Source organism: Anolis sagrei, chromosome 4 (genome assembly GCF_037176765.1).
Source record: "Anolis sagrei isolate rAnoSag1 chromosome 4, rAnoSag1.mat, whole genome shotgun sequence".
Lineage (NCBI taxonomy): Eukaryota > Metazoa > Chordata > Lepidosauria > Squamata > Dactyloidae > Anolis > Anolis sagrei.
The window spans coordinates 124,315,436-124,339,245 of record NC_090024.1 but is presented as its reverse complement, the minus strand read 5'-3'; the positions used below and the strand labels follow the sequence as shown (position 1 = coordinate 124,339,245).

At 39.9% G+C, this 23,810-nt stretch overlaps 1 protein-coding gene across 7 annotated transcripts in view; it reads left to right on the top strand.

Annotated features, from left to right (window-relative positions):
* The window catches only part of CACNA1E (calcium voltage-gated channel subunit alpha1 E), a 575,426-nt gene that overhangs the window by 131,579 nt on the left and 420,037 nt on the right, over window positions 1-23,810 (top strand). For all 7 annotated transcript variants that reach the window (XM_067467631.1, XM_067467628.1, XM_067467632.1 and 4 more), the window contains exons 3-4: window positions 14,781-14,886; window positions 21,168-21,307. In XM_067467631.1, the coding sequence (XP_067323732.1) occupies window positions 14,781-14,886; window positions 21,168-21,307 (246 nt within the window). The remainder of the gene's footprint in view (window positions 1-14,780; window positions 14,887-21,167; window positions 21,308-23,810) is intronic.

Sequence of the window (23,810 nt, the reverse complement as noted above, 5' to 3'; positions counted from 1 at the left end):
GCCGCTAGGGATCTTGGATCTCAAAATGGATAAAAATACAGACAAGATATTTTTTACCTAATAGCGGCTGCTAGAATGACCCTGGCCAAAGTATGGAGATTCAAGGAAATACCCATAGTGGAACATTGGATGATAAAGGTACTGGACATAATAAATATGGACATACTAACCCAAAAAAAATTCAAACAATATAATCAAACCTCAAAGAACGGACTGGAAAAAAATTCTGGAATATGTAAAAGAAGAAAATGAAGAAGTATATATTAGAACCTTATAACAGAAACTCAAAGGAGAAATAAAATAAAAGGAGTACTAAAACAATTTTATTCAAAGAATTCAGCAGTGATAACTATAAATGATGGAGTGACAAACGAAATAAAAGTGACTAGAGGAACTAGACAAGGGTGCCCTTTGTCCCCAATATTATTTGCTATGGTGATAGAACTTTTTGCTAATAATATAAGGAACGATAAAAATTTAGAAGGATTAGGAAAAAAGGAGAAACAGAAGGTGAGCTTATTCGCTGACGATACATTGTTATTTATAGAAAATATAGCGGAGAAAATAGATAGAATAAAAGAACATTTGGAGATATTTGGGAAAGCAACGGGATTACAAGTTAATTGGAATAAGTCAGAAATGATGCTACTCAATTATACAAGAGAAGAAGAAAAAAAATTTATAGAGCAGAGAAAAATGGGAATAAGAATTAAGAATAAATTAAAATACTTGGGAGTAATAATAACTAAGGATTTAAAAGAGATAGAGGAAGTAAATGTAGTAACTTTAAGAAAAGAAGTTCAGAAAAAGTTAATAGAGTACGAAGGTATACATTTATCCTGGTTTGGAAGAATAGCATTAGTAAAAATGAAAATACTTCCAAAGATAAATTTTATATTTAGAATGTTACCACTTCAAATTACAGAAGAAGAGCTAATTAGATGGCAACAAATGATTAATAAGTACTGCAATGGAAGTAAAAGAAATAGGCTAAATAAACAGTTATGGTATAGATCGCAAAAGGAGGGTGGACTAGCACTACCTAATATAAAAAAATATTATGAAGCAAGTAGATTAAATTTGGTTATAGAAGGAATGGTTAAAAAAGAGGGAATAGATTGGCTTAGTAATGAATCAGGAAAAGTGGAAGATGAAACTTGGAATATATTTTTTAAACAATTTACTAGAAAAGAACTGAGGGAAATTAGAAACCCAATGCTGAGCAACATACTGAAAGTATGGAATAAATACAAGGGGAGGTTAATAAAGGAAGGATCAATTATAACCCCAATAGTGATGGAAAAGAAATTCCCAAAAAATTTAAAAAAAGCAATGGATAAAAAGGTAAGGGAAATAAATTTAGATAGAATAGGGGATTGGATGAAGGCGGAAATGAAGAGGGAAAGGATGTTGGAAGAGTTTAAAGAAATAAAATTATCATGGTTTCATTGTATACAACTAGAACAATGGTTAATAAACTGGAAAAAAAATAATAGAAACGGAAACCAACTCAATCAATTTGAACAAATAATACAGAAGGGAAGGGCAGTAGAAGAGCACGAAAACTTGAGAGGTATAATTAGCAAAATCTATAAGATACTAATTGAAATGAAGGATGGGAAAACGAAAAAGAGTACCCTTAAGGAGATTTGGGAAGAGGATTTAGGGATAAAAATAAGTGAAATAGAGTGGCAACAGTTATGGGGACAAAGACATTTAAAAAACCTATCGATACGTGTTAAAGAAAATTATTACAAGTTAATATGGAAGTGGTACTTAACACCGGTAAGAATAGCATATATGAATAAAAACAATTCAACAAATTGTTGGAGAGGATGTAAAGAACCAGGAACATATATACATATGTGGTGGCAATGTAAATATGTAAATAACTTTTGGGAGAAAGTATTTAGAGAAATAGAAAGCATAATGAATATGAAAATAGACAAAAGTCCTAGTATAGCCTTATTATCATTATATACCAATAAGCAACTGAAAAAGGAGGATAAAGATGCGATAACAAACTTACTAACTATAGCAAGACTGCTCATAGCAAGGAATTGGAAAAAAGAAATGAATATACGAATAGAGGAGTGGTACAAGGAAGCATGGAAAATGGCATTAAATGATAAACTGACATGTATATTAAAGGTTAAAAAAGGTATATGGAAACAAAGTGATTTTGATGCTATATGGGGTAAATTTGTGGTAAATGGATTAAAAAATAAGGAAGGAAAATTACCGTCACAAGAAGAAATGAAATTTTGGACAGATGAAATGTAAAAAATGTGGCTTGAGACGGGTGGAGGGGAGCACAGAGGTGAAAAAAGGGGAAAAAAAAGAGAAAAGGGGAGGAAATGTCAAAGCAAAACAACAAAACAATATGTTAAAGAGGTTGATGTATAAAATGCAACAGTATGTAATAATTGTGATAAATCAATAATAAAAAAAAAAAAAAAAAAAAAGAAACTCAAAGGAAATATCAATACGAAACCAACGACAACACAAATGAAGATAAGGAGAAAAAAAATTGAACAATTGTGACATCCTGGAAGATCCTGGAAGTACTTCACCCAACCCTACCCTTTGTGTTTTTAATTATTTTTTTCTTTAAATATATCTTCACTATCCTATTTTCCTACTTTCTTTCACAAGATTTATTGTTCCCACTCTTTTTAAGTAAATAAAATGAAAAATAATTTTAAAACATTTTTTAAAAAACATCATAGAACAGTTAAAAACAATTAAAACAATAGCATAATAAACAATCATTATAAAGTCAATAAAACATCTCATTAGCGCCTCTTAGTTACAATCAAGATCCAATCTCATCATCCAATTGTTCCTAGGACCTCATCCCACGAGGAGGAGAAAGCAAGGAAATTGTCTTCTTAACATAACATTTGTTCCGTTCTGTTTATAAGGAAAGTGGATAAAATAGTTAGTCACCCCTATGACATTCAATGTACTTTTGTCTGTTTCTACTATAATCCTCCACTTTGTGACTCTAGTTTCTGCCCAGTTGTCGTCTTCCTTTTTAAGAAGGGTAACTTTGCAATTGCCGAAGTCTGAAATCTAGGTCTTTAAAAAGAGGAAAATATAGCCACAGTGGTGTTATATCAAAATTGTGCAACTCCTGAAGAATAAATTATTTCTTAAAAATATTGTAATATTCATGCAAGATATTCATGCAAAATATTCATGCAAGAGAATTAAGGGCAAGAAAAGGAGCTTGAGACCGCTCACAGGAATGCTCACTCTTTAATGCTGCTAAAATGATCAAACACAAGTGAACCTGACAATTCCCAACCCACATGTAAATAAGGGCCTTTACCCATTTCTGTGTGAATCAAGCCGGTTAGAGAAATGGTCTGTCCCCTTGATTGTTATTTTGAGAAGTTGCTCTTTTCCCAGGGATATGAGAAAGAAATGAAAGGCCTGTTTTTTAAATAACACTTGGAGACCTGACAGCCCTGATTTTTACAATTTAGTAACTGGCAGATATAAATATTAGATGTAGAAATGGAATTAATAACTGGTATGTATAAATTAAAATGCAGACTAGCAAAAAAAATGTTGCAATGTGGATGGAGTATTCCTGTCCTGGAGTTCAATCTGTTTTAGCCTGATTCAGAAGATGAGGAAGGGGATGCTAGGATAGATTCAGAGGGCTCAGAGAAGGATAGAAGTGGCCTGGAGAGAGTTGTTTTGGAATCTCCCGGCAGTTCCCACGAGACTGGAGAAAGCAATATCAGTTCTCATGAGAACCTGCCAGAAGTGCAAACTGAGAAAAATGTGGGAGACAAATGTTTGTATAGGTCAAAGTGATTGGAACTGCGGAGACAGAGCATGCAACAAAGACAGGCTTTCCTTTCCCCAGAGGCTTAGAGATAAGAAAAGGGGAATCAGGTGTGTGGGAAATGATGTTATTGGAGGGATTGAGGCTTTGTAAAGTGGTTCCCGCTGGTACAATCATTTGTGAGAGCAACATTGTATTCAGGTGAACAGCTCTTGGGTCTTGGTCCTATGTTCTTGGAATTCATGTATTCAAGTTTTTAAGTTTGTTCTTGCTTCTGGCATAGGTTGCCTGCTGTAGCGAGGGAGGGAGACTATTTCCTCTTTTAAAAACCACTTTGCTGCCTTATATTAGTTCAGTTTCTTCTTTTATATTGGCTGGGACTTTCTGTATGCTGTTAAACCTTTGTACTTTATATCACAGGCAATGAAACACTCTTGTGTATAACAAAGTAACACAGTTTATTTATAACTTCTGGCTCCAACGCTTGTGGTTACATTTGTGTTTTGTTGCAATCTTGAGGCTTACAGTCAGTATCATTTACTTGGTTAACTTTTCTGAATAAACTATCAATGTTTCACATTCACAAACATGTTACTTGCTTTACACACTCTTGGCTGAATTATATTCTGAACTAAGGCAACACTAGCCTTCTTTATGTACCTTAAAACTCGAGCTCTATTTAACTAATTGCTTCTCTTTATCAGAAGTCTTTAACACATCTTCACAACTGCTTATTTCTATCAGGCACTCAAAAACCAACTCTCCTCTTCACACACAGATTCCTAACTGTCATTTCCCCTCACTCTAACTGCCTCACTCTAACTGCCTCTTTCAGAACCTTGGCTCTGCCCCTTTGGAATGTTCAGCTCTGATCTCCCCAACTGTCATTTTGGCCTAGCAGCCTTTTCAAATCCTGGGCCTACACTAATCTGCATATGACCAATCGGCTTCACATATGCAAATGAATCCTATCTCTGCTGTTGCTACCCTGTCTGTGCCTATTCTTCCCTATTCTTCTGCCATATGTAAACATAGAGCTATACACCAAAACTTTAACATAGAGTAGCAATTTCACTACACCTGCCTTGGATTTATGCTATCTTATTTATGGATATTTTTGTGGATTGATCCTGGAGATAGTATTTGAAAGGAAATAAACTTTTAAACTTTGATTCTCTCTTTTGAATTTGCTTATTTTATATATACTCTTCTTTAAATAAACATTTACTTACTGGATTATCTGAACAGAGTGTGGTTTGTGGGGAAAAGGTGTTTCAGGGCTCTAGTGCAACAAGCCAGCCATGCCTTCTTTCAATGTCTTTCATTCCACTCTTCTTCCCTGCTAAACAGTTATTTTCTTTCCAAAGTGATATGAGTGTGATCAATTCCCAATTGCTTTTAGGTTCCCTCCTTACTGCTATTTTTTAAAGTTCTGTAAAGCCTTAGAGTCCCCCAGATCTGTTGGTAACTCTCTTCTGTATAGGTATGACTGTTTTGGCTATGATTGCCAGTCAGGGAATTAATTTACTGTTGGTATAAAACAATTGTGTGCGCTGGGTTGTTGTAGGTTTTTCGGGCTAGATGGCCATGTTCTAGAAGCATTCTCTCCTGATGTTTTGCCTGCATCTATGGCAAGCATCCTCAGAGGTTGTGAGGTCCATAGATGCAGGTGAAACGTCAGGAGAGAATGCTTCTAGAACATGGCCATCTAGCCCGAAAAACCTACAATGACCCAGTGATTCCAGCCACGAAAGCCTTCGACAATATATTGTGTGTGCATTTGTCTTTATTTTGCACCATCCTGAAAATGCTGTAAGGTAGTATAATCTACTTGTTTTTAAAGAGCATATAAACAATTTAAAGCATTTAATTGTAAGGAAAAACAGACTTGCGTCGAGTGCAGTTCTGCGAACTCTGCCTTCATTTTGAGCTAGCCAAATGAATCTGTTACCCAAGAGATTTGTCTTCCAGTTGCAACACCAGCAAAATAAATGCTTTCCCCCTTTGAGCCAGTATTAATTACTTACAGGTTTTTGGAGAAATGAAAAAAGGTGAAAGAAATAAAAGTCTAAAAAAGATAGGTGATTCTAGTCCAAATATTTTATTTCCCATGGCTTTGCTGGAATTTTTCCTGGTTGAAGGTTGAAAAAGTCTGTATGCCATGAGGCATGTCGACTAGCATTTGCTTTACATAGAATCGTAGAATCATAGAATCAAAGAGTTGGAAGAGACCTCATGGGCCATGCAGTCCAACCCCCTGCCAAGAAGCAGGAATATTGCATTCAAATCACCCCTGACAGATGACCATCCAGCCTCTGTTTAAAAGCTTCCAAAGAAGGAGCCTCCACTACACTCCGAGGCAGAGAGTTCCACTGCTGAACGGCTCTCACAGTCAGGAAGTTCTTCCTCATGTTCAGATGGAATCTCCTCTCTTGTAGTTTGAAGCCATTGTTTCGCGTCCTAGTCTCCAGGGAAGCAGAAAACAAGATTGCTCCCTCCTCCCTGTGGCTTCCTCTCACATATTTACCCATGGCTATCATATCTCCTCTCAGCCTTCTCTTCTTCAGGCTAAACATGCCCAGTTCCCTAAGCCGCTCCTCATAGGGCTTGTTCTCCAGACCCTTGATCATTTTAGTCGCCCTCCTCTGGACACATTCCAGCTTGTCAATATCTCTCTTGAACTGTGGAGCCCAGAATTGGACACAATATTCCAGGTGTGGTCTAACCAAAGCAGAATAGAGGGATAGCATTACTTCCCTAGATCTAAACACTATGCTCCTATTGATGCAGGCCAAAATCCCATTGGCTTTTTTTGCCACCACATCACATTGTTGGCTCATGTTTAATTTGTTTTCCACGCGTACTCCAAGATCTTTTTTGTACGTACTGCTCTTGAGCCAGGCATCGTCCCCCATTCTGTATCTTTGCATTTTGTTTTTTTCTGCCTAAGTGGAGTATCTTGCATTTGTCACTGTTGAACTTCGTTTTGTTAGTTTTGGCCCATCTCTCTAATCTGTCAAGATCGTTTTGAATCCTGCTCCTGTCCTCTGGAGTATTGGCTATCCCTCCCAATTTGGTGTCGCCTACAAACTTGATGATCCTGCCTTCTAGCCCTTCATCTAAGTCATTAATAAAGATGTTGAACAGGACCGGGCCCAGGACAGAACCCTGCGTCACTCCACTCGTCACTTCTTTCCAAGATGAAGAGGAAGCATTCGTGAGCACCCTCCGGGTTCGTCCATTTAACCCATTACATAAAATCACAAGGGAATCAAAAAGGTTGTAGGAGAATATTTGGAGACCTGAGTAGGTGTTCAGTGAGATTCCTTCAGCTTCATTTAATTCATCATCATCATCATTTAATTACTTATTAATCGCCCTCCATACGAGAATGCTCTAGGCAATTTACAGCTAAATTGTAAAAGATAAAATACATACATACAAAAATTAAAAATTAATCAACATGTCCTTCTATCTATAGCACATTTAGAGCTATAGGGGACATCGTAACTACTGTAGACTTGCCCTTACAAATGTTAGTTTGTAGCCCCTCTTTGGCAAATGGGAAAATTGCAATGGGTGATTTTTCTTTTCAAGAAAATTAATAGAGATCTCATCTGAGTCCACTTATTTACCATTATATTATTGGGCTAATAGAATACATGAACATCTGTTATGTGTAGATTCTTTTTAAACAGAGGTTAGATGGCCACTTCTCAGCCTGCTTTAGTGGTGGATTTCTCGCAGGGGTTTGGGCAGGGTGGCCCTCCCATCAACTTTATAGATCACCTTGATGGTGGATCTGTAACTTGAAGATCTCTTGGATCTGAATCTGAGGACCCATTGGACTTAATTGGTAAGCAAAGTCCCCAATGTCCCTGCACAGATACCTTTAACAAGGTAGCAAAAGTCGAGGTCATCTTTGACTGTGTCCTTATAGGTTGTTGGCTTCCTGTTTGATAGCTTGTGTCATGAGAGGGTAAGTGGCCATCTCATGCCACTGGTTATTATAAAGCTCATTTATTGGCCATGTGCCAAGATTGGTATTACTTTTATGGGGAAGGAACATTGATTCAGATAGCTTGGCTGATAATGAAATACAAGGCACAAAGGCAAAATCTCTCGCGCATTGCTGTAAGTGTAATGAGTAACGTTGTCTTTCTTGCAGGAATACTGCTTATTTGTTTCAGTCCTGTGCTGCAAAAAGCAGAACACTCACTTTGCTTAGCATAGACAGCCTTTTAATAGTATCCGAGCTTCGCTTCAGTGAATGTCATAAGAAAACAATGTTGTACTGATATACTTTATTTGTTAATAATTTTGTTTTTGAATAGTTTCTTCAGCTACTTCTGGTTTCTTTTTCAGTTAAAACAACATCAATCCTTATTCTCCAATTATTTCCCTCAGGAAGTTTACTCATCACATTATACTGCAGTGTTGTAGGGCTATTATTCCACTTGAATTCCTGTGGAATCTTGGGGTTTGCAGTTTAGGAAAAGGTATTTCGAATTCTCAGCCAGAGACCTCACCAAACTACAACCCCCAGAATTCCAGCATTTATTATTCATGGAAGGTGTGACGATATTTCCCTACTTCAGTCCTTTTTCAGGTGTCTTTTTATGTGTGACGATGTGGGGGGTGGGGATATTTTCTTTTCAATCTTTTTACTGCCTTGTATTGATGTATTTTTCCCTTTTTAAATTGGCTGGGGCTTTCTTGTGAGCTTTTACCTTGAGGCTTTTATATTACAGGCTTGAGATACTCTTGTAGTAAACGAAGTAACACAGTTTATTTATAGCTTCTGGCTCCAACGCTTATGGTTACATTTGTTTGTTCCGTTACAGTCTTGAGCCTTACATTCAATATCATTCACTTAGTTAACCTTTCTTATCAAACTTCAACTGTTTTACATCAACAAATATGTTACTTTTTCATACACTCTTGACAGAACTATATTCTGCCTTAAACCACACTGGCACTTCTTTATTTTCCTTAAAACTTAAGCTCCATTTTCCTAACTTCTTTTCTCTCACAGAAGTTCCTAACTGTCCTTCACAAACAGGAATCCCTAAATCAACTTTTCTGACTCTCTCACTGCCTATTTTTAAACTTAACTCCGCCTCTTTGGAATGTTCAGCTCTCTTCCCCCCAACTGCCATCCTGGCTCAGTGGCCCTTTCAAATCCTGGCCTACACTCATCTGCATACGACCAATCGACGTATGCAAATTAATCTTGCCTCTACTGTTGCTACCTAATTTCTGCCAATTCTGCCACATTGCAACATAGAGCTATACATCAAAAATTTAACATAGATCAACAAATTCGCTACAGAAGGACATTAAAATAAGCACTGTTAGTATATCTTAGTACTTCATCATCTAGTACACCCACAACTCATCCCTGTTCCCTGTCTGCAGTGATAGAAGTAGGAAAATTCTTCTCTAGGCTGCTACATGCTCTTACATTCCTATCCAACAATATTCATTCTTGAGATCAATCATTTATTTCTCTCACTGCAGAAGTTTGTACACTTCCAAGCACCCATGGGAGCCAAGTCCTGGCTCACTGCCTCAAATATGAGACTTGCAAGCCTATTACATGAACAGGTGATATTCCCCTCCCAGCTATTGTCCTCCCAACCCTGCTATATGCCTGCGAAATGTGGACTGTCTACAGACGTCACATGCAACTCCTGGAACGATTCTATCAGCGCTGCCTCCGGAAAATCCTGCAAATCTCTTGGGAAGACAAGCAGACAAACGTCAGCGTGCTGGAAGAAGCAAAGACCACGAGTATTGAAGCTATGGTCCTCAACTCCACTGACCATCAACTCCGCTGGGCCAGCCACGTTGTCCGGATGCCTGACCACCGTCTCCCAAAGCAGTTGCTCTACTCTGTACTTAAGAATGGAAAACGGAACGTTGGTGGACAGGAAAAGAGATTTAAAGATGCCCTCAAAGCCAACCTTAAAATCTCTGGCATAGACACTGAGAACTGGGAAGCCCTGGCCCTTGAGCGCTCCAGCTGGAGGTCAGCTGTGACCAGCAGTGCTGCAGAATTCGAGGAGGCACGAGTGGAGGGTGAAAGAGAGAAACGTGCCAGGACGAAGACGCGTCAAGCCAACCCCGACCGGGACCGCCTTCCACCTGGAAACCAATGCCTTCACTGTGGGAGAAGATGCAGGTCAAGAATAGGGCTCCACAGCCATCTGTGAATCCACAAGGAAACCCATCATGGAAGACCATCTTACTCGTCCAACGAGGGATCGCCTAAGTAAGTAAGTAATTCCCCTCATCCGGTATCAGGTAACATATAGGAAACACTGCATGAACACAAAGCACAAAGTAGCTGCACGCAGTGACATCCTGTGGAAACTTACTGGCAGCACATGGGGTGCAGATCCAAAATTAATAAGAACATCAGCCCTAGCCTTGTCTTACACAACTGCCGAGAATCCTGCCCTGTTTGGCACAAGTCTACCCATGTGAAACAGGTGAACATAGCATTGAACGAAACATGCAGAATAATGACAGGATGTCTTAAACCTATGTCTGTTGATAAACTCTACAAACTAGCTGGCATTGCCCCCCCCCACCCTACCCCCGATGTGCGATGTGAAGTTGCTGCTAACTGTGAGAGAAATAAGGTTGAACACTGTGAAAGCCATCCACTACATGGCAACCACCCTCGGCTATGGTGCCACCACTGAAATATTAGATCGGAGATATCTAATATCTCCCCAGAGATATTAGATCGGCTCCCACTCTCCTAACATTCCGGAAAAAAAGTCAAAACCTGGCTTTGTGAGCAGGCTTTCTCAAATGCAATGTAGTAAATAATTACTTGACCTCCGAATGGCTGGACAATTGCAATCGGATAATGATTCTGAAAAGTAATTATGGAGGATTTATGTTTTATTTTTTATTGATTGTATTGTTTATGGAATTTTAAGGATGTTTATATGCTTTTAACTGTTTATATTATTGTGGCATCGAATTGTGCTGTTTTGTAAACCGCCCTGAGTCGCCCTCGGGCTATCAAGGGCGGCATAGAAATACAGTAAATAAATATAAACAATAAACAATAAATAATATTTATTTGGACTGGATGGCCCATGATGGACTGGATGGCCCATGAGATCTCTTCCAACTCTTTGATTCTATGAGTCTAATATATTTTAATATAGTTAAATTGTTTTTATGACATATGTTGTGTCCCCATACATTTAGGTGTGCTAATAAAATTGAATTATTATGTTATGAAATTATGCATGTCTAAAAGTGTGTCAATAACATGAAATGTTTGGAAAGTTCTGGTCTAGTCATATACCAGTGAACACTGTCTAGTTCAGGACATACGAGATGGCTTATTGTTAGAGCTCTAAAATGGCCGGGGCGATGGAAACAAACTAATCCAATGTGGGCTAGGCAAAACTACAGTGAGGTGGATCTGTAATTGGTTAAATGGACGAACCCAGAGGGTGATTCTCACCAATGCTTCCTCTTCATCCTGGAAAGAAGTGACGAGCGGAGTGCCGCAGGGTTCGTCCTGGGCCCGGTCCTGTTCAACATCTTTATTAATGACTTAGATGAAGGGCTAGAAGGCATGATCATCAAGTTTGCAGACGACACCAAATTGGGAGGGATAGCCAATACTCCAGAGGACAGGAGCAGGATTCAAAACAATCTTGACAGATTAGAGAGATGGGCCAAAACTAACAAAATGAAGTTCAACAGTGACAAATGCGAGATACTCCACTTTGGCAGAAAAAACAAAATGCAGAGATACAGAATGGGGGATGATGTCTGGCTCGAGAGCAGTACGTGTGAAAAAGATCTTGGAGTCCTCATGGACAACAAGTTAAACATGAGCCAACAATGTGATGTGGCAGCAAAAAAAGCCAATGGGATTTTGGCCTGCATCAATAGGAGCATAGTGTTTAGATCTAGGGAAGTAATGCTACCCCTCGATTCCACTTAAGTTAGACCACACCTGGAATATTGTATCCAATTCTGGGCACCACAATTGAAGAGAGATATTAACAAGCTGGAATGTGTCCAGAGGAGGACGACTAAAATGATCAAGGGTCTGGAGAACAAGCCCTATGAGGAGTGGCTTAAGGAGCTGGCCATGTTTAGCCTGAAGAAGAGAAGGCTGAGAGGAGATATGATAGCCATGTATAAATATGTGAGAGGAAACCACAGGAGGAGGGAGCAATCTTGTTTTCTGCTTCCCTGGAGACCAGGACGCAGAACAATGGCTTCAGACTACAAGAAAGGAGTTTCCATCTGAACATGAGGAAGAACTTCCTGACTGTGAGAGCCATTCAGCAGTGGAACTCTCTGCCCCGGAGTGTGGTGGAGGCTCCTTCTTTGGAGGCTTTTAAACAGAGGCTGGATGGCCATCTGTCAGGGGTGATTTGAATGCAATATTCCTGCTTCTTGGCAGGGGGTTGGACTGGATGGCCCATGAGGTCTCTTCCAACTCTTTGATTCTATGAAACATGTTCAAGATTTGATTTGAGTCGAGGGAGAATGAGAAAGATGAAACTGAGAGAAAAGGAGACAGTTTGAAGAGGGCCAAAACCATGCGAGTTTTGGCTTAATTATTTGAGAAATTGGTTCATCCCGGCCTTACTGACCTTGACAACTCACACTACATTGTTAAAACCAATCTCTTCCTACGCAGCCAGTTGGAAAGTGGAACTCTGCGGCACATAATATTAATAACAATTATAATAATATTTTTCAGCTCCTTAATGCACTGTTCACTGAGATAACTTCCCCCTCCTGGCCACCCTCAAGCAACAGTTCAATTGTCAATAGCAGAGGCTGACAGATCATTCTTTTCAATAGTTCCTAGTGGAACACTTAGTTTAAGCACAAAGGACCTCTTGCATGCCGTCAGCATGGGATGAGCCCCGCTACAGACTGGTGCTGCTTTTCAGATGGCAGTGAGCCAGCCCTGACAATCATTGTTTTGTGTTGTCGAATTGCCTCGAGAGGCTGACAAAGTTGACACCCTGGGGCAACCATAAAAGGAGATCAGACACTTTTTCTGGACAATTAGTTCCTGAAATCCAGTCTAAATCGCTGTTGTGACTTACTGACTTTTGTGTGCAAATGTGTTTAGCCCACTCACCCTCTAATGATTTTCAGTTTGCTTTTGTGACATTATTCTCACAAGAACCCTTGAACTTTACAAATGTGTGGGGATCTGAGCTGAGTTTTTCTGTTCTTTACCTGCCTATGAGCTTTCTGACTTAAAACTACCGAGGTTGTTTCCTACATGATGAAGAACTTGTCTTTGTAAAAAGACAGCTGCCAATACACTTTGCTCTTTCCTTTATTGCTCACAGCTTTCAAATAGCTTTATCAGAGTGCTTCACTACACTCCACACCAAACTGAAGGCTCATCTTTCTTATTGTGTGTGTGTGTGTGTCTGAGCGAGAGAGCGAGATTAATAAATGGTCACTGATCAGTAATGGATGGAGTAATAAAAGGGTTGCGCGAAAGTGAGTGAGCAAGGAAGCTGATGAATCTAGAGCAGTGTATTGTCGAAGGTTTTCATGGCCGGAATCACTGGGTTGTTGTAGGTTTTTCCGGGTTATATGGCCATGTTCTAGAGGTATTTTCTCCTGATGTTTCGCCTGCATCTATGGCAAGCATCCTCAGAGGTTGTGAGGTCTGTTGGAAGTAGGAAAATGGGTTTAAATATCTGTGGCCTTGTCTGTGTTTGCAAGTTCTTTGCGGATGGTGTGAAGGAGAAACGTCAGGAGAAAATGCCTCTAGAACATGGCCATATAGCCCGGAAAAACCTACAACAACCCAATCTAGAGCAGTGTTTCTCAACCTGGGGGTCGGGACCCCTGAGGGGGTCGCAAAGGGGTGTCAGAGGGGTTGCCAAAGACCATCAGAAACCACAGTATTTTCATGGGGTCATGGGGATTCCATGTGGGAAGTTTGAGCCAATTCTATCATTGGTGGAGTTCAGAATGTTCTTTGATTGTGTTGTTGTTCATTCGTTCAGTCGTCTCCGACTCTTCGTGACCTCATGGACCAGCCCACGCCAGAGCTCCCTGTCGGCCATCACCACCCCCAGCTCCTTCAAGGTCAGTCCAGTCACTTCAAGGATGCCATCCATCCATCTTGCCCTTGGTCGGTCCCTCTTCCTTTTGCCTTCCACTTTCCCCAGCATAATTGTCTTCTCTAGGCTTTGCTGTCTCCTCATGATGTGGCCAAAGTACTTCAAATTTGTCTCTAGTATCCTTCCCTCCAGTGAGCAGTCGGGCTTTATTTCCTGGAGGATGGACTGGTTGGATCTTCTCACAGTTGGATCTTCTCTTTGATTGTAATGAACTATAAATCCCAGCAACTACAACTCCCAAAAGTCAAGGTCTATTTCCCCCAGGCTCCACCAGTGTTCACATTTGCAGATATAGAGTATTTGTGCCAAGTTTGGTCCAGATCCACCATTGCATGCATCCACAGTGCTCTCTGGATATAGGTGAACTACAACTTCCAAACTCAAGGTCAATACCCACCAAACCCTTCCAGTGTTTTCCGTTGGTCATGGGAGTTCTGTGTGACAAATTAGGTTCAAATCCATCGCTGGTGGAGTTCAGAATGCTCTTTGATTATAGGTGAACTATAAATCCCAGCAACTACAACTCCCAAATTACAAAATCAATCCTCCCCCAACCCCACTAGCATTTACATGTAGGTGCATTGGGTATTTGTGCCCAGTTTGGTCCGGTGAATGAATATACATCTTGCATATCTGATATTTACATTATGATTTATAACAGTAGTAAAATGATTGTTATGAAGTAGCAACAAAAACAATGTTATGGTTGGGGGTCACCACAACATGAGGGATTGTATTAAGGGGTCGCGGCATTAGGAAGGTTGAGAACCACTGATCTAGAGTTTTGTTCCACTTTTGTTGTTTTCCTTGTTTTCCTTAACTTTGTGATCCACTCCTTTTGAATACATGATTCTGGCAACCATCATTGCGAACTGCATCGTTCTGGCCCTGGAACAGCATCTCCCCGAGGATGATAAGACGCCTATGTCTCGGCGATTAGTAAGTTGAATTTGGTTGATTCCCTTCACTTCTTTTTTTTCTCTTTACCTGGATATTGGATGCTGTTTGAGTTCTCAGTATCAAAGCCAGATGTACCAATGGTGAATCTGATGGCTATAAAAAAAAAGCCAACATTTTATTTATTTTATTTTATTTACTGTATTTATATTCCACTCTTCTCACCCCGCAGGGGACTCAGGGCGGATTACAATGTACATGGCAAACATTCAATGCCATAGACACACAACCTATATAGACAGACACTCAGAGGCTATTTAACATTCCAGCTTCTGGCCACCAGGGGAGCTGTTGCTTCCTCATTCTTTGCATACTTCCTGGAGATTTTTATGGCCTCGTAAATCAGTTAAATTGGCCTCCCCACAAAGTGGTACCTAATTTCCCTACTTGACGGATGCAACTGTCTTTCGGGCTGCAAAGGTCGACAACAAGCTACACAATTTTGGTCGGGAGCTCACTCTGACCCAGGCTGGCTTTGAACTCATGACCTTTCGGTCAGTAGTGATCTTAATTCAGCTGACGCCCAGCCAGCTGTGCCACAGTCCTGGTCCTTCAAAAGTGGTAATGAGACAAAACACCCCTTCAGTGTTTCTGTAGTATTTGAGATATTATCCTGACTGATGTTATTTTTTGATAGGAAACTGCAGGATATGTTTACAGCATTTCTGGGTCACTAGAAGTGTGACTTCTCATGCATTATTTGACTATTTGAGTGTTTGCAGGCATGATGATGATTATAATAATCTATATAAATAAAAATGTAGTGTTCGTTTGTGGGATTAACAGAACTCAAAAACCACTGGGGGAATTGACACCAAATTTGGACACAAGACACGTAACAACCCAATGTATGTCCTTCACTCATTAAAAACAAAAAACACAGCAGAAGGGACTTAAAAAGCCCCCAAAACCTAAATGACGAAAAGCTAAATGACAATACAGAAAAAGGAAGAAAGAGGGATGGAAGGGGAGAAAAGAAAGAAAGAAAGAAAAGAAAGAGGGAGGGAAAGAAAGAAGGAAAGGGAGAAGGAAGCATGGAAGCAAAGAGAGAAGGAAGGAAAGAGGTAGAGAAGGAAGAGAGAAAGAGGGAGGGAAAGAAAAAGGGGGAAGGAAGGAGAGAAGGAAAGAAGGAAGGAAAGAGGGAGCAAAGAAGGGGGGACGATGTAGAGAAAGAGGGAGGGAAGGAAAGAGAAGGAAGAAAAGAAAGCCAGCAGAAGAGAAAGAAAGGGGGGGGGGAAGGAAAGAGATAGAGAAGGAAGGAAGAAGAGAAGGAACGATGGGAAGGAAGGAAGGAAGGAAGGAAGGAAAGAGGGAGTGAAGGAAGGAGTGAAAGAAGGAGAGAAAGAGGGAAGGTTGGCCGCAGCAACGCGTGGCGGGTACAGCTAGTAATAAATATAATAATAAATATAAGAATATAATATACTAATATATAATAATAATAATAATAATAATAATAATAATTTGTGAAAGGCTTTCATGGCCGGAATCACTGGGTTGTTGTAGGTTTTCTGGACTATACGGCCATGTTCTAGAACCATGATGGCGAACCTATGACACGTGTGTCAGCACTGACACGCGTAGCCATTTTCGATGACACACAGCCGCATGTGGCCGCATACAGAGAAGATGGGGCTGCATCCCAAGAAGGACATTTCATCTTCGGCTCCTACACCAGCATTTTTCTATTATGCCGAGATATATGGCATTATAGAAAAAGCAGGGAAGTTAAATAATTAGTTTTTGGTTTATTAAATACAGTTCTATATTACAATAATAAATTTTTGTTATTAAACTATAAATATCATGAAATTATGGTTTTTTTCTCGAAGTGACACCTCACTCGAGTTATGCTCGGTTTTTTGGCGAGCATTGACACACCAAGCTCAAAAGATTGCCCATCATTGTTCTAGAACATGGCCATATAGCCCGGAAAACCTACAACAACCCAATAATAATAATAATAATAATAATAATAATAATAATAAATGACTCTGGCACAAGCCAGTCAAGGTGGTCCCAGTGGTGATTGGCACACTAGGTGCAGTGCCTAAAGACCTTGGCCTGCACTTAAAAACAATCGCCACTGACAAAATTACCATCTGTCAGCTGCAGAAGGCCACCTTACTGGGATCTGCATGCATTATTCGCTGATACATCACACAGTCCTTGTCATTGTTATAGATATCTGTGTTTCTTTGACAAAAAAACAACCCTATCGGAACAAGGAATTTCACTAAAAGAGTATTTCATAAGAAGAAACTATGTAACTATGGAAATAGAAAATCAAAAGATCCTAGTATGCTGCATCTATTCCCCCAATGGCCCCAAAACCAAATTCGTAGAAAGCCTAACAGACAAAATATTAGGACAAGAATATGATAGCCTTGTAATCATGGGTGATTTCAACGGGGTAATGGACGCCACTAGGGATAAATCTAAAAATATAAAGGGAAAGAACAAAAAAGGAAAACAGGCTAGTGTCCTTCCAAAATCGTTCCAGAGACTCAAAGAAGAATTCAACTTACAAGACACCTGGCGGGTTCACAACCAAGAGGAAGAGGATTACACTCATCTATCAGCAAGACATAATACTTGGGCTAGAATTGATATGATTTGGACATCGAACAACTTAACATCAAAGGTATCCAACATCAAAATATTAAGTAGAGACTACTCAGATAATTGTGCATTAACAATGACCATAAATCATGTTCGTAAAGGCAGGAGATGGAGATTAAATGATAACCTCCTAAAGAAGGAAAAAGACATAGAGAAAAATCTAAAATTGATGAGCGAATTCTTTGAGATCAACGACACACCACAAATGAAGATAGAGATCCTGTGGGATGCCTTCAAAGCTACAGTGCGAGGGTTCCTCATTCAACAAAACTCAATAAGAAACAAAATCAAGAGACAAAGATCTGAAGATATTAACAACTCCATTGAGAACGCAGAAAAAGAACTAAAGAAAAACCCTATGAACCTCATAGCGAAGAGAGACTTAGAACGACTACATAAGCAAAAACAAGAACTAGATACAGAACAGCTGGCCAATAAATTAAAATTCATAAAACAAAACTCATTTCAAAACGCAAATAAACCAGGCCGCTGGCTCGCCCGTAGGATAAGGAAAAAAATCCAAACAAACTATGTTGTGAGGCTAAGAAAAGATGATAAAAACTTAGTAACAGATAAGGAAATCATCAACGAATTTCAAAACTTTTTTCAGGCACTTTATGCAAACGATCAAATCCCTGGCGACAAGGTGGCCACATACATAGGAAAACAAAAACTGGAAAAAATAACAGAAATACAAAGAAAAGACCTAAACAGAGAAATCACGGATGAAGAAATAGACACGGCAATTAAGAACCTCAAAAACAACAAAGCGCCCGGCCCGGACGGCTTCACGGGAACATTTTACAAAACCATGAAAGAAGCCATCCGCCCCTATCTAAAAAGACTCATGAACAAAATAATGACAGAAAAAGCAATACCTGACTCATGGAAAGTAGCACACATTACATTAATCCATAAAGAAGACTCAGACCCTTGTAATGCAAAAAACTACAGACCAATATCACTTTTAAACATAAATTACAAAATCTTCACAAACATCCTAGCCAATAGATTAAAGCAATTCTTAAACAGATGGATCGGAGAGGAACAAACTGGCTTCCTCCCAGGAAGGCAAATCAGGGACAATGTAAGAACAATCATAAATGTCTTAGAATATTATGATATACACCACCAGAAAGAACTGGCCCTGCTGGCACTAGACGCCGAAAAGGCGTTTGACAGCCTAAACTGGGATTTTGTGAAGCTGCTACTTAAGGAATTAGATATAGGACATCAACTGGAAAACGCCATAGAAGCTATCTACAGCAATCAAAGAGCAACTTTATGGATAAATGGTTGTCCCTCCGAAGAAATCACCATAAACAAAGGGACGCGCCAGGGGTGCCCGATGTCGCCATTAATTTACATCATGGCAATGGAGATTTTATTGAAAAATATAAGAGAAGACCCAAACCTCCAAGGTTTACAAATAGCTAAACACGCTTTCAAATATAGAGCTTTTGCAGACGATTTAATCTGCATTATCGAAAACCCTGAAGAAAAAATTGGAAAATGGCTGGAGAAAATCGAGGAATACGGAGCGGTGGCCGGACTCAAACTGAACAAAAAGAAAACCATGATATTGACAAAAAACATCTCTAAACCAAAACAAGAAGAACTGACCAGGAAGACAGGGATTCCAGTAACTTCCAAAATCAAATATTTGGGGATACAGATCACGGCAAAGAACTCACAACTTTTACAGAACAATTACGAAACTAAATGGAAAAAAATTAGGGAAGAAATGAAGAGATGGAGGAACTTAGATCTATCGCTGCTAGGGAGGATCGCAGCCGTAAAAATGAATATCCTCCCTCAAATGACATACCTCTTTCAAAATTTACCAGTAATAAGAACAAACAAACTATTTAAGACCTGGAAAAAAGACCTTTTACAATACATCTGGAAGGGACGGAAACCAAGAATTAAATTCACAAACTTGATTGATCGAAAGAGAAGAGGTGGATTCGGTTTTCCGGACTTCCAACTATACTATGAGGCGTGTTGTCTGACATGGATCAAGGACTGGATCCGATTAGACAAGACCAAAATTCTCACATTGGAGGGGTTTGATCTAAGATCTGGGTGGCACTCCTATCTTTGGTACTCGAAGGTTAAAATTGAAAAAAATTTCAAAAACCACTTCGTAAGATCTGCTTTGATAAAAATATGGGCCAAGTACAAAGATAGACTATATCCAAAAACCCCGATGTGGCTCTCTCCCTTGGAGGCCCAGCAGAGAAGACTACTTGGGGGGGTATGCTGGCCCAAATACAGAGAGATCTTGAAGAAAACTAACGGCACTTTCACCCTGAAACCGCAAGAAGAAATTTCATCATCTTTCAATAACATATCCTGGTTTCAATATGCACAGCTGAATGAATATTTCAAGAAAGATAAAGATTTAGGGTTCTGCGAAAAGGACAAATTCTGGGAAACCATAGTAAGACGAGATAGGAAAAATATTACAAACACCTATTTAATCCTGTTGGATTGGGCAACGGAAAAGGAAGTTATAAAGGAAAGTATGATAAAATGGGCTGCCAACATCGGAAGATCTATAAACTATGACGAATGGGAACAACTATGGAACAACAAGATGAAGTACATGTATGCTACGGATCTTAAGGAAAACTATTACAAAATGATATATAGATGGCATATAACACCGCACAAGCTCAGCTTAATGTATAATAAAACCTCAAACAAATGTTGGAAGTGTAGATCCCAAGTAGGAACTTTTTACCACCTTTGGTGGACTTGTCCAATAGCTCACGACTATTGGAAAATAATTAAGGAAACCATCCAGAAGATATTAAATACAAAAATCCAGTTGAAACCGGAATACTTCCTGCTGGGAATCACAGATAACGACATCAACCTTGACTCAAACCAAGACATACTCTTCAGCTACTGTTCAACAGCTGCCAGAATCGTTTACGCCAGGAAATGGAAACAAAAAGATTCCAGCACAATGGAAGACTGGTTATTAAAACTGTGTGACTTAAAAAACATGGACAAGCTAACGTATTACCTAAAAGACTACTCAGGCATCCCAACAAGAAGAACAGACTGGAAACAATTCGAGGACTTTATGAAGAATTACTAAGAACCTTATAGACATTTGGAACCACAAAAGCAATTAAAAACACAATGGAAGAAAGAGGAATGCAAAGAGTAAGAGCCGAGACATAAAACTCAAAGTTAATGATAAGCAAGAAAGACACGGGATACGCCGAAAGGACGTTCGGGAAGTCAACACACCACCCCCTCCTTCCTCCCTCTTTTCCCTTTCCCGTAACCCTCCCACTCCCCCCCCCCCCACCCTAGCCACAACCTCCCCTGCCCCACCCTTCCCTCTGCATAATTATTTTTGTAAAACTACAATAAAGATATATATATATATATATAAAAGAAGAAAACAATTCACTAGATGTCTAGAATTATTGGGATATGTCATATAGACCCATTGATTCAACAGGACTTATATGCTGCTTACTTTTCAAAGCCCCTCATTAAATAAAATATATTTTTGTACAAATACCCTAGTGTCAAGTCTTGAAATGTAAGTATGGATATACCATTTCTTCCTGGATATTTGCTGATCTTGTTTCTTTGAACTGTTCTTTGCTCTTTCCCTGTAGGAGAAGACAGAACCTTATTTCATTGGGATATTTTGCTTTGAAGCTGGCATTAAAATTGTGGCTTTGGGATTTGTTTTCCATAAGGGCTCCTACCTGCGCAATGGATGGAATGTAATGGATTTCATCGTCGTTCTGAGTGGGTAAGTCCTTAGTATTTTGAAGGGTAAAAGAGGGACTGGGATTCTCATGAGACTGAACATTGTGAGTGGAAAGAACTTCTCTGGATCCATTCTGTTGTGTAGCACTCCAAGCCTATCTGTATTGATGGCAACGAAAATGAAAGGGAATATATCTCCTATATGACCATCCTGGTATAATTCTTATTACCTATTTATTGGGGACTTTAAAGCTGCTTCTACCTGAAACTGTATTATGTGTGCTTTTCTCAAGTGATGGTTTCTTTTGAAAGCTGATGGTGAAGAATAGTGTAAAAGTCTAAAACCTTCTGAAAGCACTTTTTAGTTGTGGGACAAGGCAAGGACATGCGGTAGGCACAACATAGTTGTTTTTGCCGATGTTTTAGTGGTGAGTTGAATGATTATAATAGCAAGAGTGGCAATTTATGCCCCCTGATGTAATTGCTTTTGTTGTGTTTTGCCGAAGACACCCACACATATCATTGTAGTCATCATGGAGGGTTTTGTTTGTTCAGTAATTGTGATTTTTCCAGGATTTCTGAAAGCATGGAGATGAGCCTTCTGAGCATACAGCTGCTCTTGAGTGGCTCGGTTTACCAGTATAATGAATGTTCATATAGGTGGCTGCAGAGCCTACAACCACAATACTGTCTTCTCCATGCCTTCATTGCATGGAGAATTTGGAAAAGGATGCAGGATAAATGAAAGTTGCTTGTGAGCTTGGTTAAGGTCCCTGTTTGGATTATAGGCAGTACAGGAGTTGCAAACATCTGACTTAGAACCTTAGTGCACTTGGTGCTTTTGGTCCCATTCTCCTCTTTGGGGATGGAGTCTGCAAGGTAAGTTGTGTTTTGGGTAGCTACCCATATTTTTCTCCCTTTCCCCTCATCTGATGGTGGTGACCAGGAGAGCATTTGCACAGTTAAAACTTGTGCGCCAGCTGCGCCCGTACCTTGGGAAGTCTGACTTGGCCACAGTAGTCCACGCTCTGATTACATCCCATATAGACTACTGCAATGCGCTCTACGTGGGGTTGCCTTTGAAGACTGTTCGGAAGCTTCGATTGGTCCAGCGGACTGCAGCCAGATTACTAACAGGAGTGGTGCTCAGGGAGCATACAACTCCTCTGCTGCGCCAGCTCCACTGGCTGCCAGTTTGCTACTGGGCACAATTCAAAGTGCTGGCTTTAGCCCAGAGGTGGCCCTAGGTAATTTTCAACGGTAAGAAAACAATATTTTGGTGCCCCCCCCCCCCCACCAATCACTGATATATATTTTCTGTTCGTCGTGGGAGTTCTGTGTGCCATACTTGGTTCAATTCCATCATTGGTGGAGTTCAGAATGCTCTTTGATTGTAGGTGAACTATACATCCCAGTAACTACAACTCGCATATGTCAAGGTCTATTTTCCCCCAAGAGCACCTCAAGAGCGCCCTGGGGAAAATAAACTATACTGCAAATGCTTACTTTCCGTAATGGGTTGAGCCACCCCTGCTTTAGCCTATAAATATACATTTGGCAGGGAGGAGAGACAGGGCCTTCTCAGTGGTGGCCTCTTGGCTATGGAATGCCCTTCCTAGGAACATTAGATTGGCTCCTTCCCTTTTGATTTTCCAAAGAAAAGTCAAAACCTGGTTGTTCGAGCAGGCGTTTGAAAAGGCAGTGTAACAGACATTGGATTTTGGAACAATTGGATTATGAGTTTGGATGACGTTTTTATTCAGGAGATGAAATGACTTGGTTTTTTTTTTTTTACTATTGTTATGGTCTTAATTGATATGCTATTGCTTTTAAATGTTTTAAAGTTTTTATGATGTTGTTGGCATTGAATTGTTGCCTTGTGAAGCACCCCAAGGTGGCAATGTATGTTGCTGCCCTTTCCCCCATCTGACGGAGACACAAACAGGGCATCAGCACCACTTGTTCCGTTCGCTAGGTGTGATGTGGGAAGGAGGGAGGGCACGTGGTGCACCACGCCTGCCAAAAGCCCTAAGTGTGATAAGGTCCTAAAGACAGGTTAGTGGGAAGAGGTCCTTCAGAATGAATCATAGCTACAAAGGGAAGTGAGACAACAGAAAGTGAGAGGAAGTCTGTCCCTTGGAAGGGAAATTCACTCCTGGAAGAATTATCATTGGAAAAGGATGTTTCCAGTGAAGCTTTATCACCAACAAGCCATTATTTTTCAAAACTCAGTTATCGCAGGGGCAGAAAGTGAGGTGAAATCTGAACAGGGACACAGACATACATATATGAGGGGTATTTTTTAAGTAAGGTCCGTTGGAACATAAGTACACAACGAAAGTTTATTTCAAAAAAGTCAATATATTTTCAGAAAGTACATACTTCACTCTATTTTTCGACATAGTTGCCAAGTTTGTTCAAACACTTATCATACCTCTGAACCAATTTTAAAATACCCTCTTCAAAAAAACTTGCTGCCTGCTCCGATAACCAAATCATCTGTAATCAAAGAAGGGCGACCGGAGCGGTCCTCATCATGGACGTTG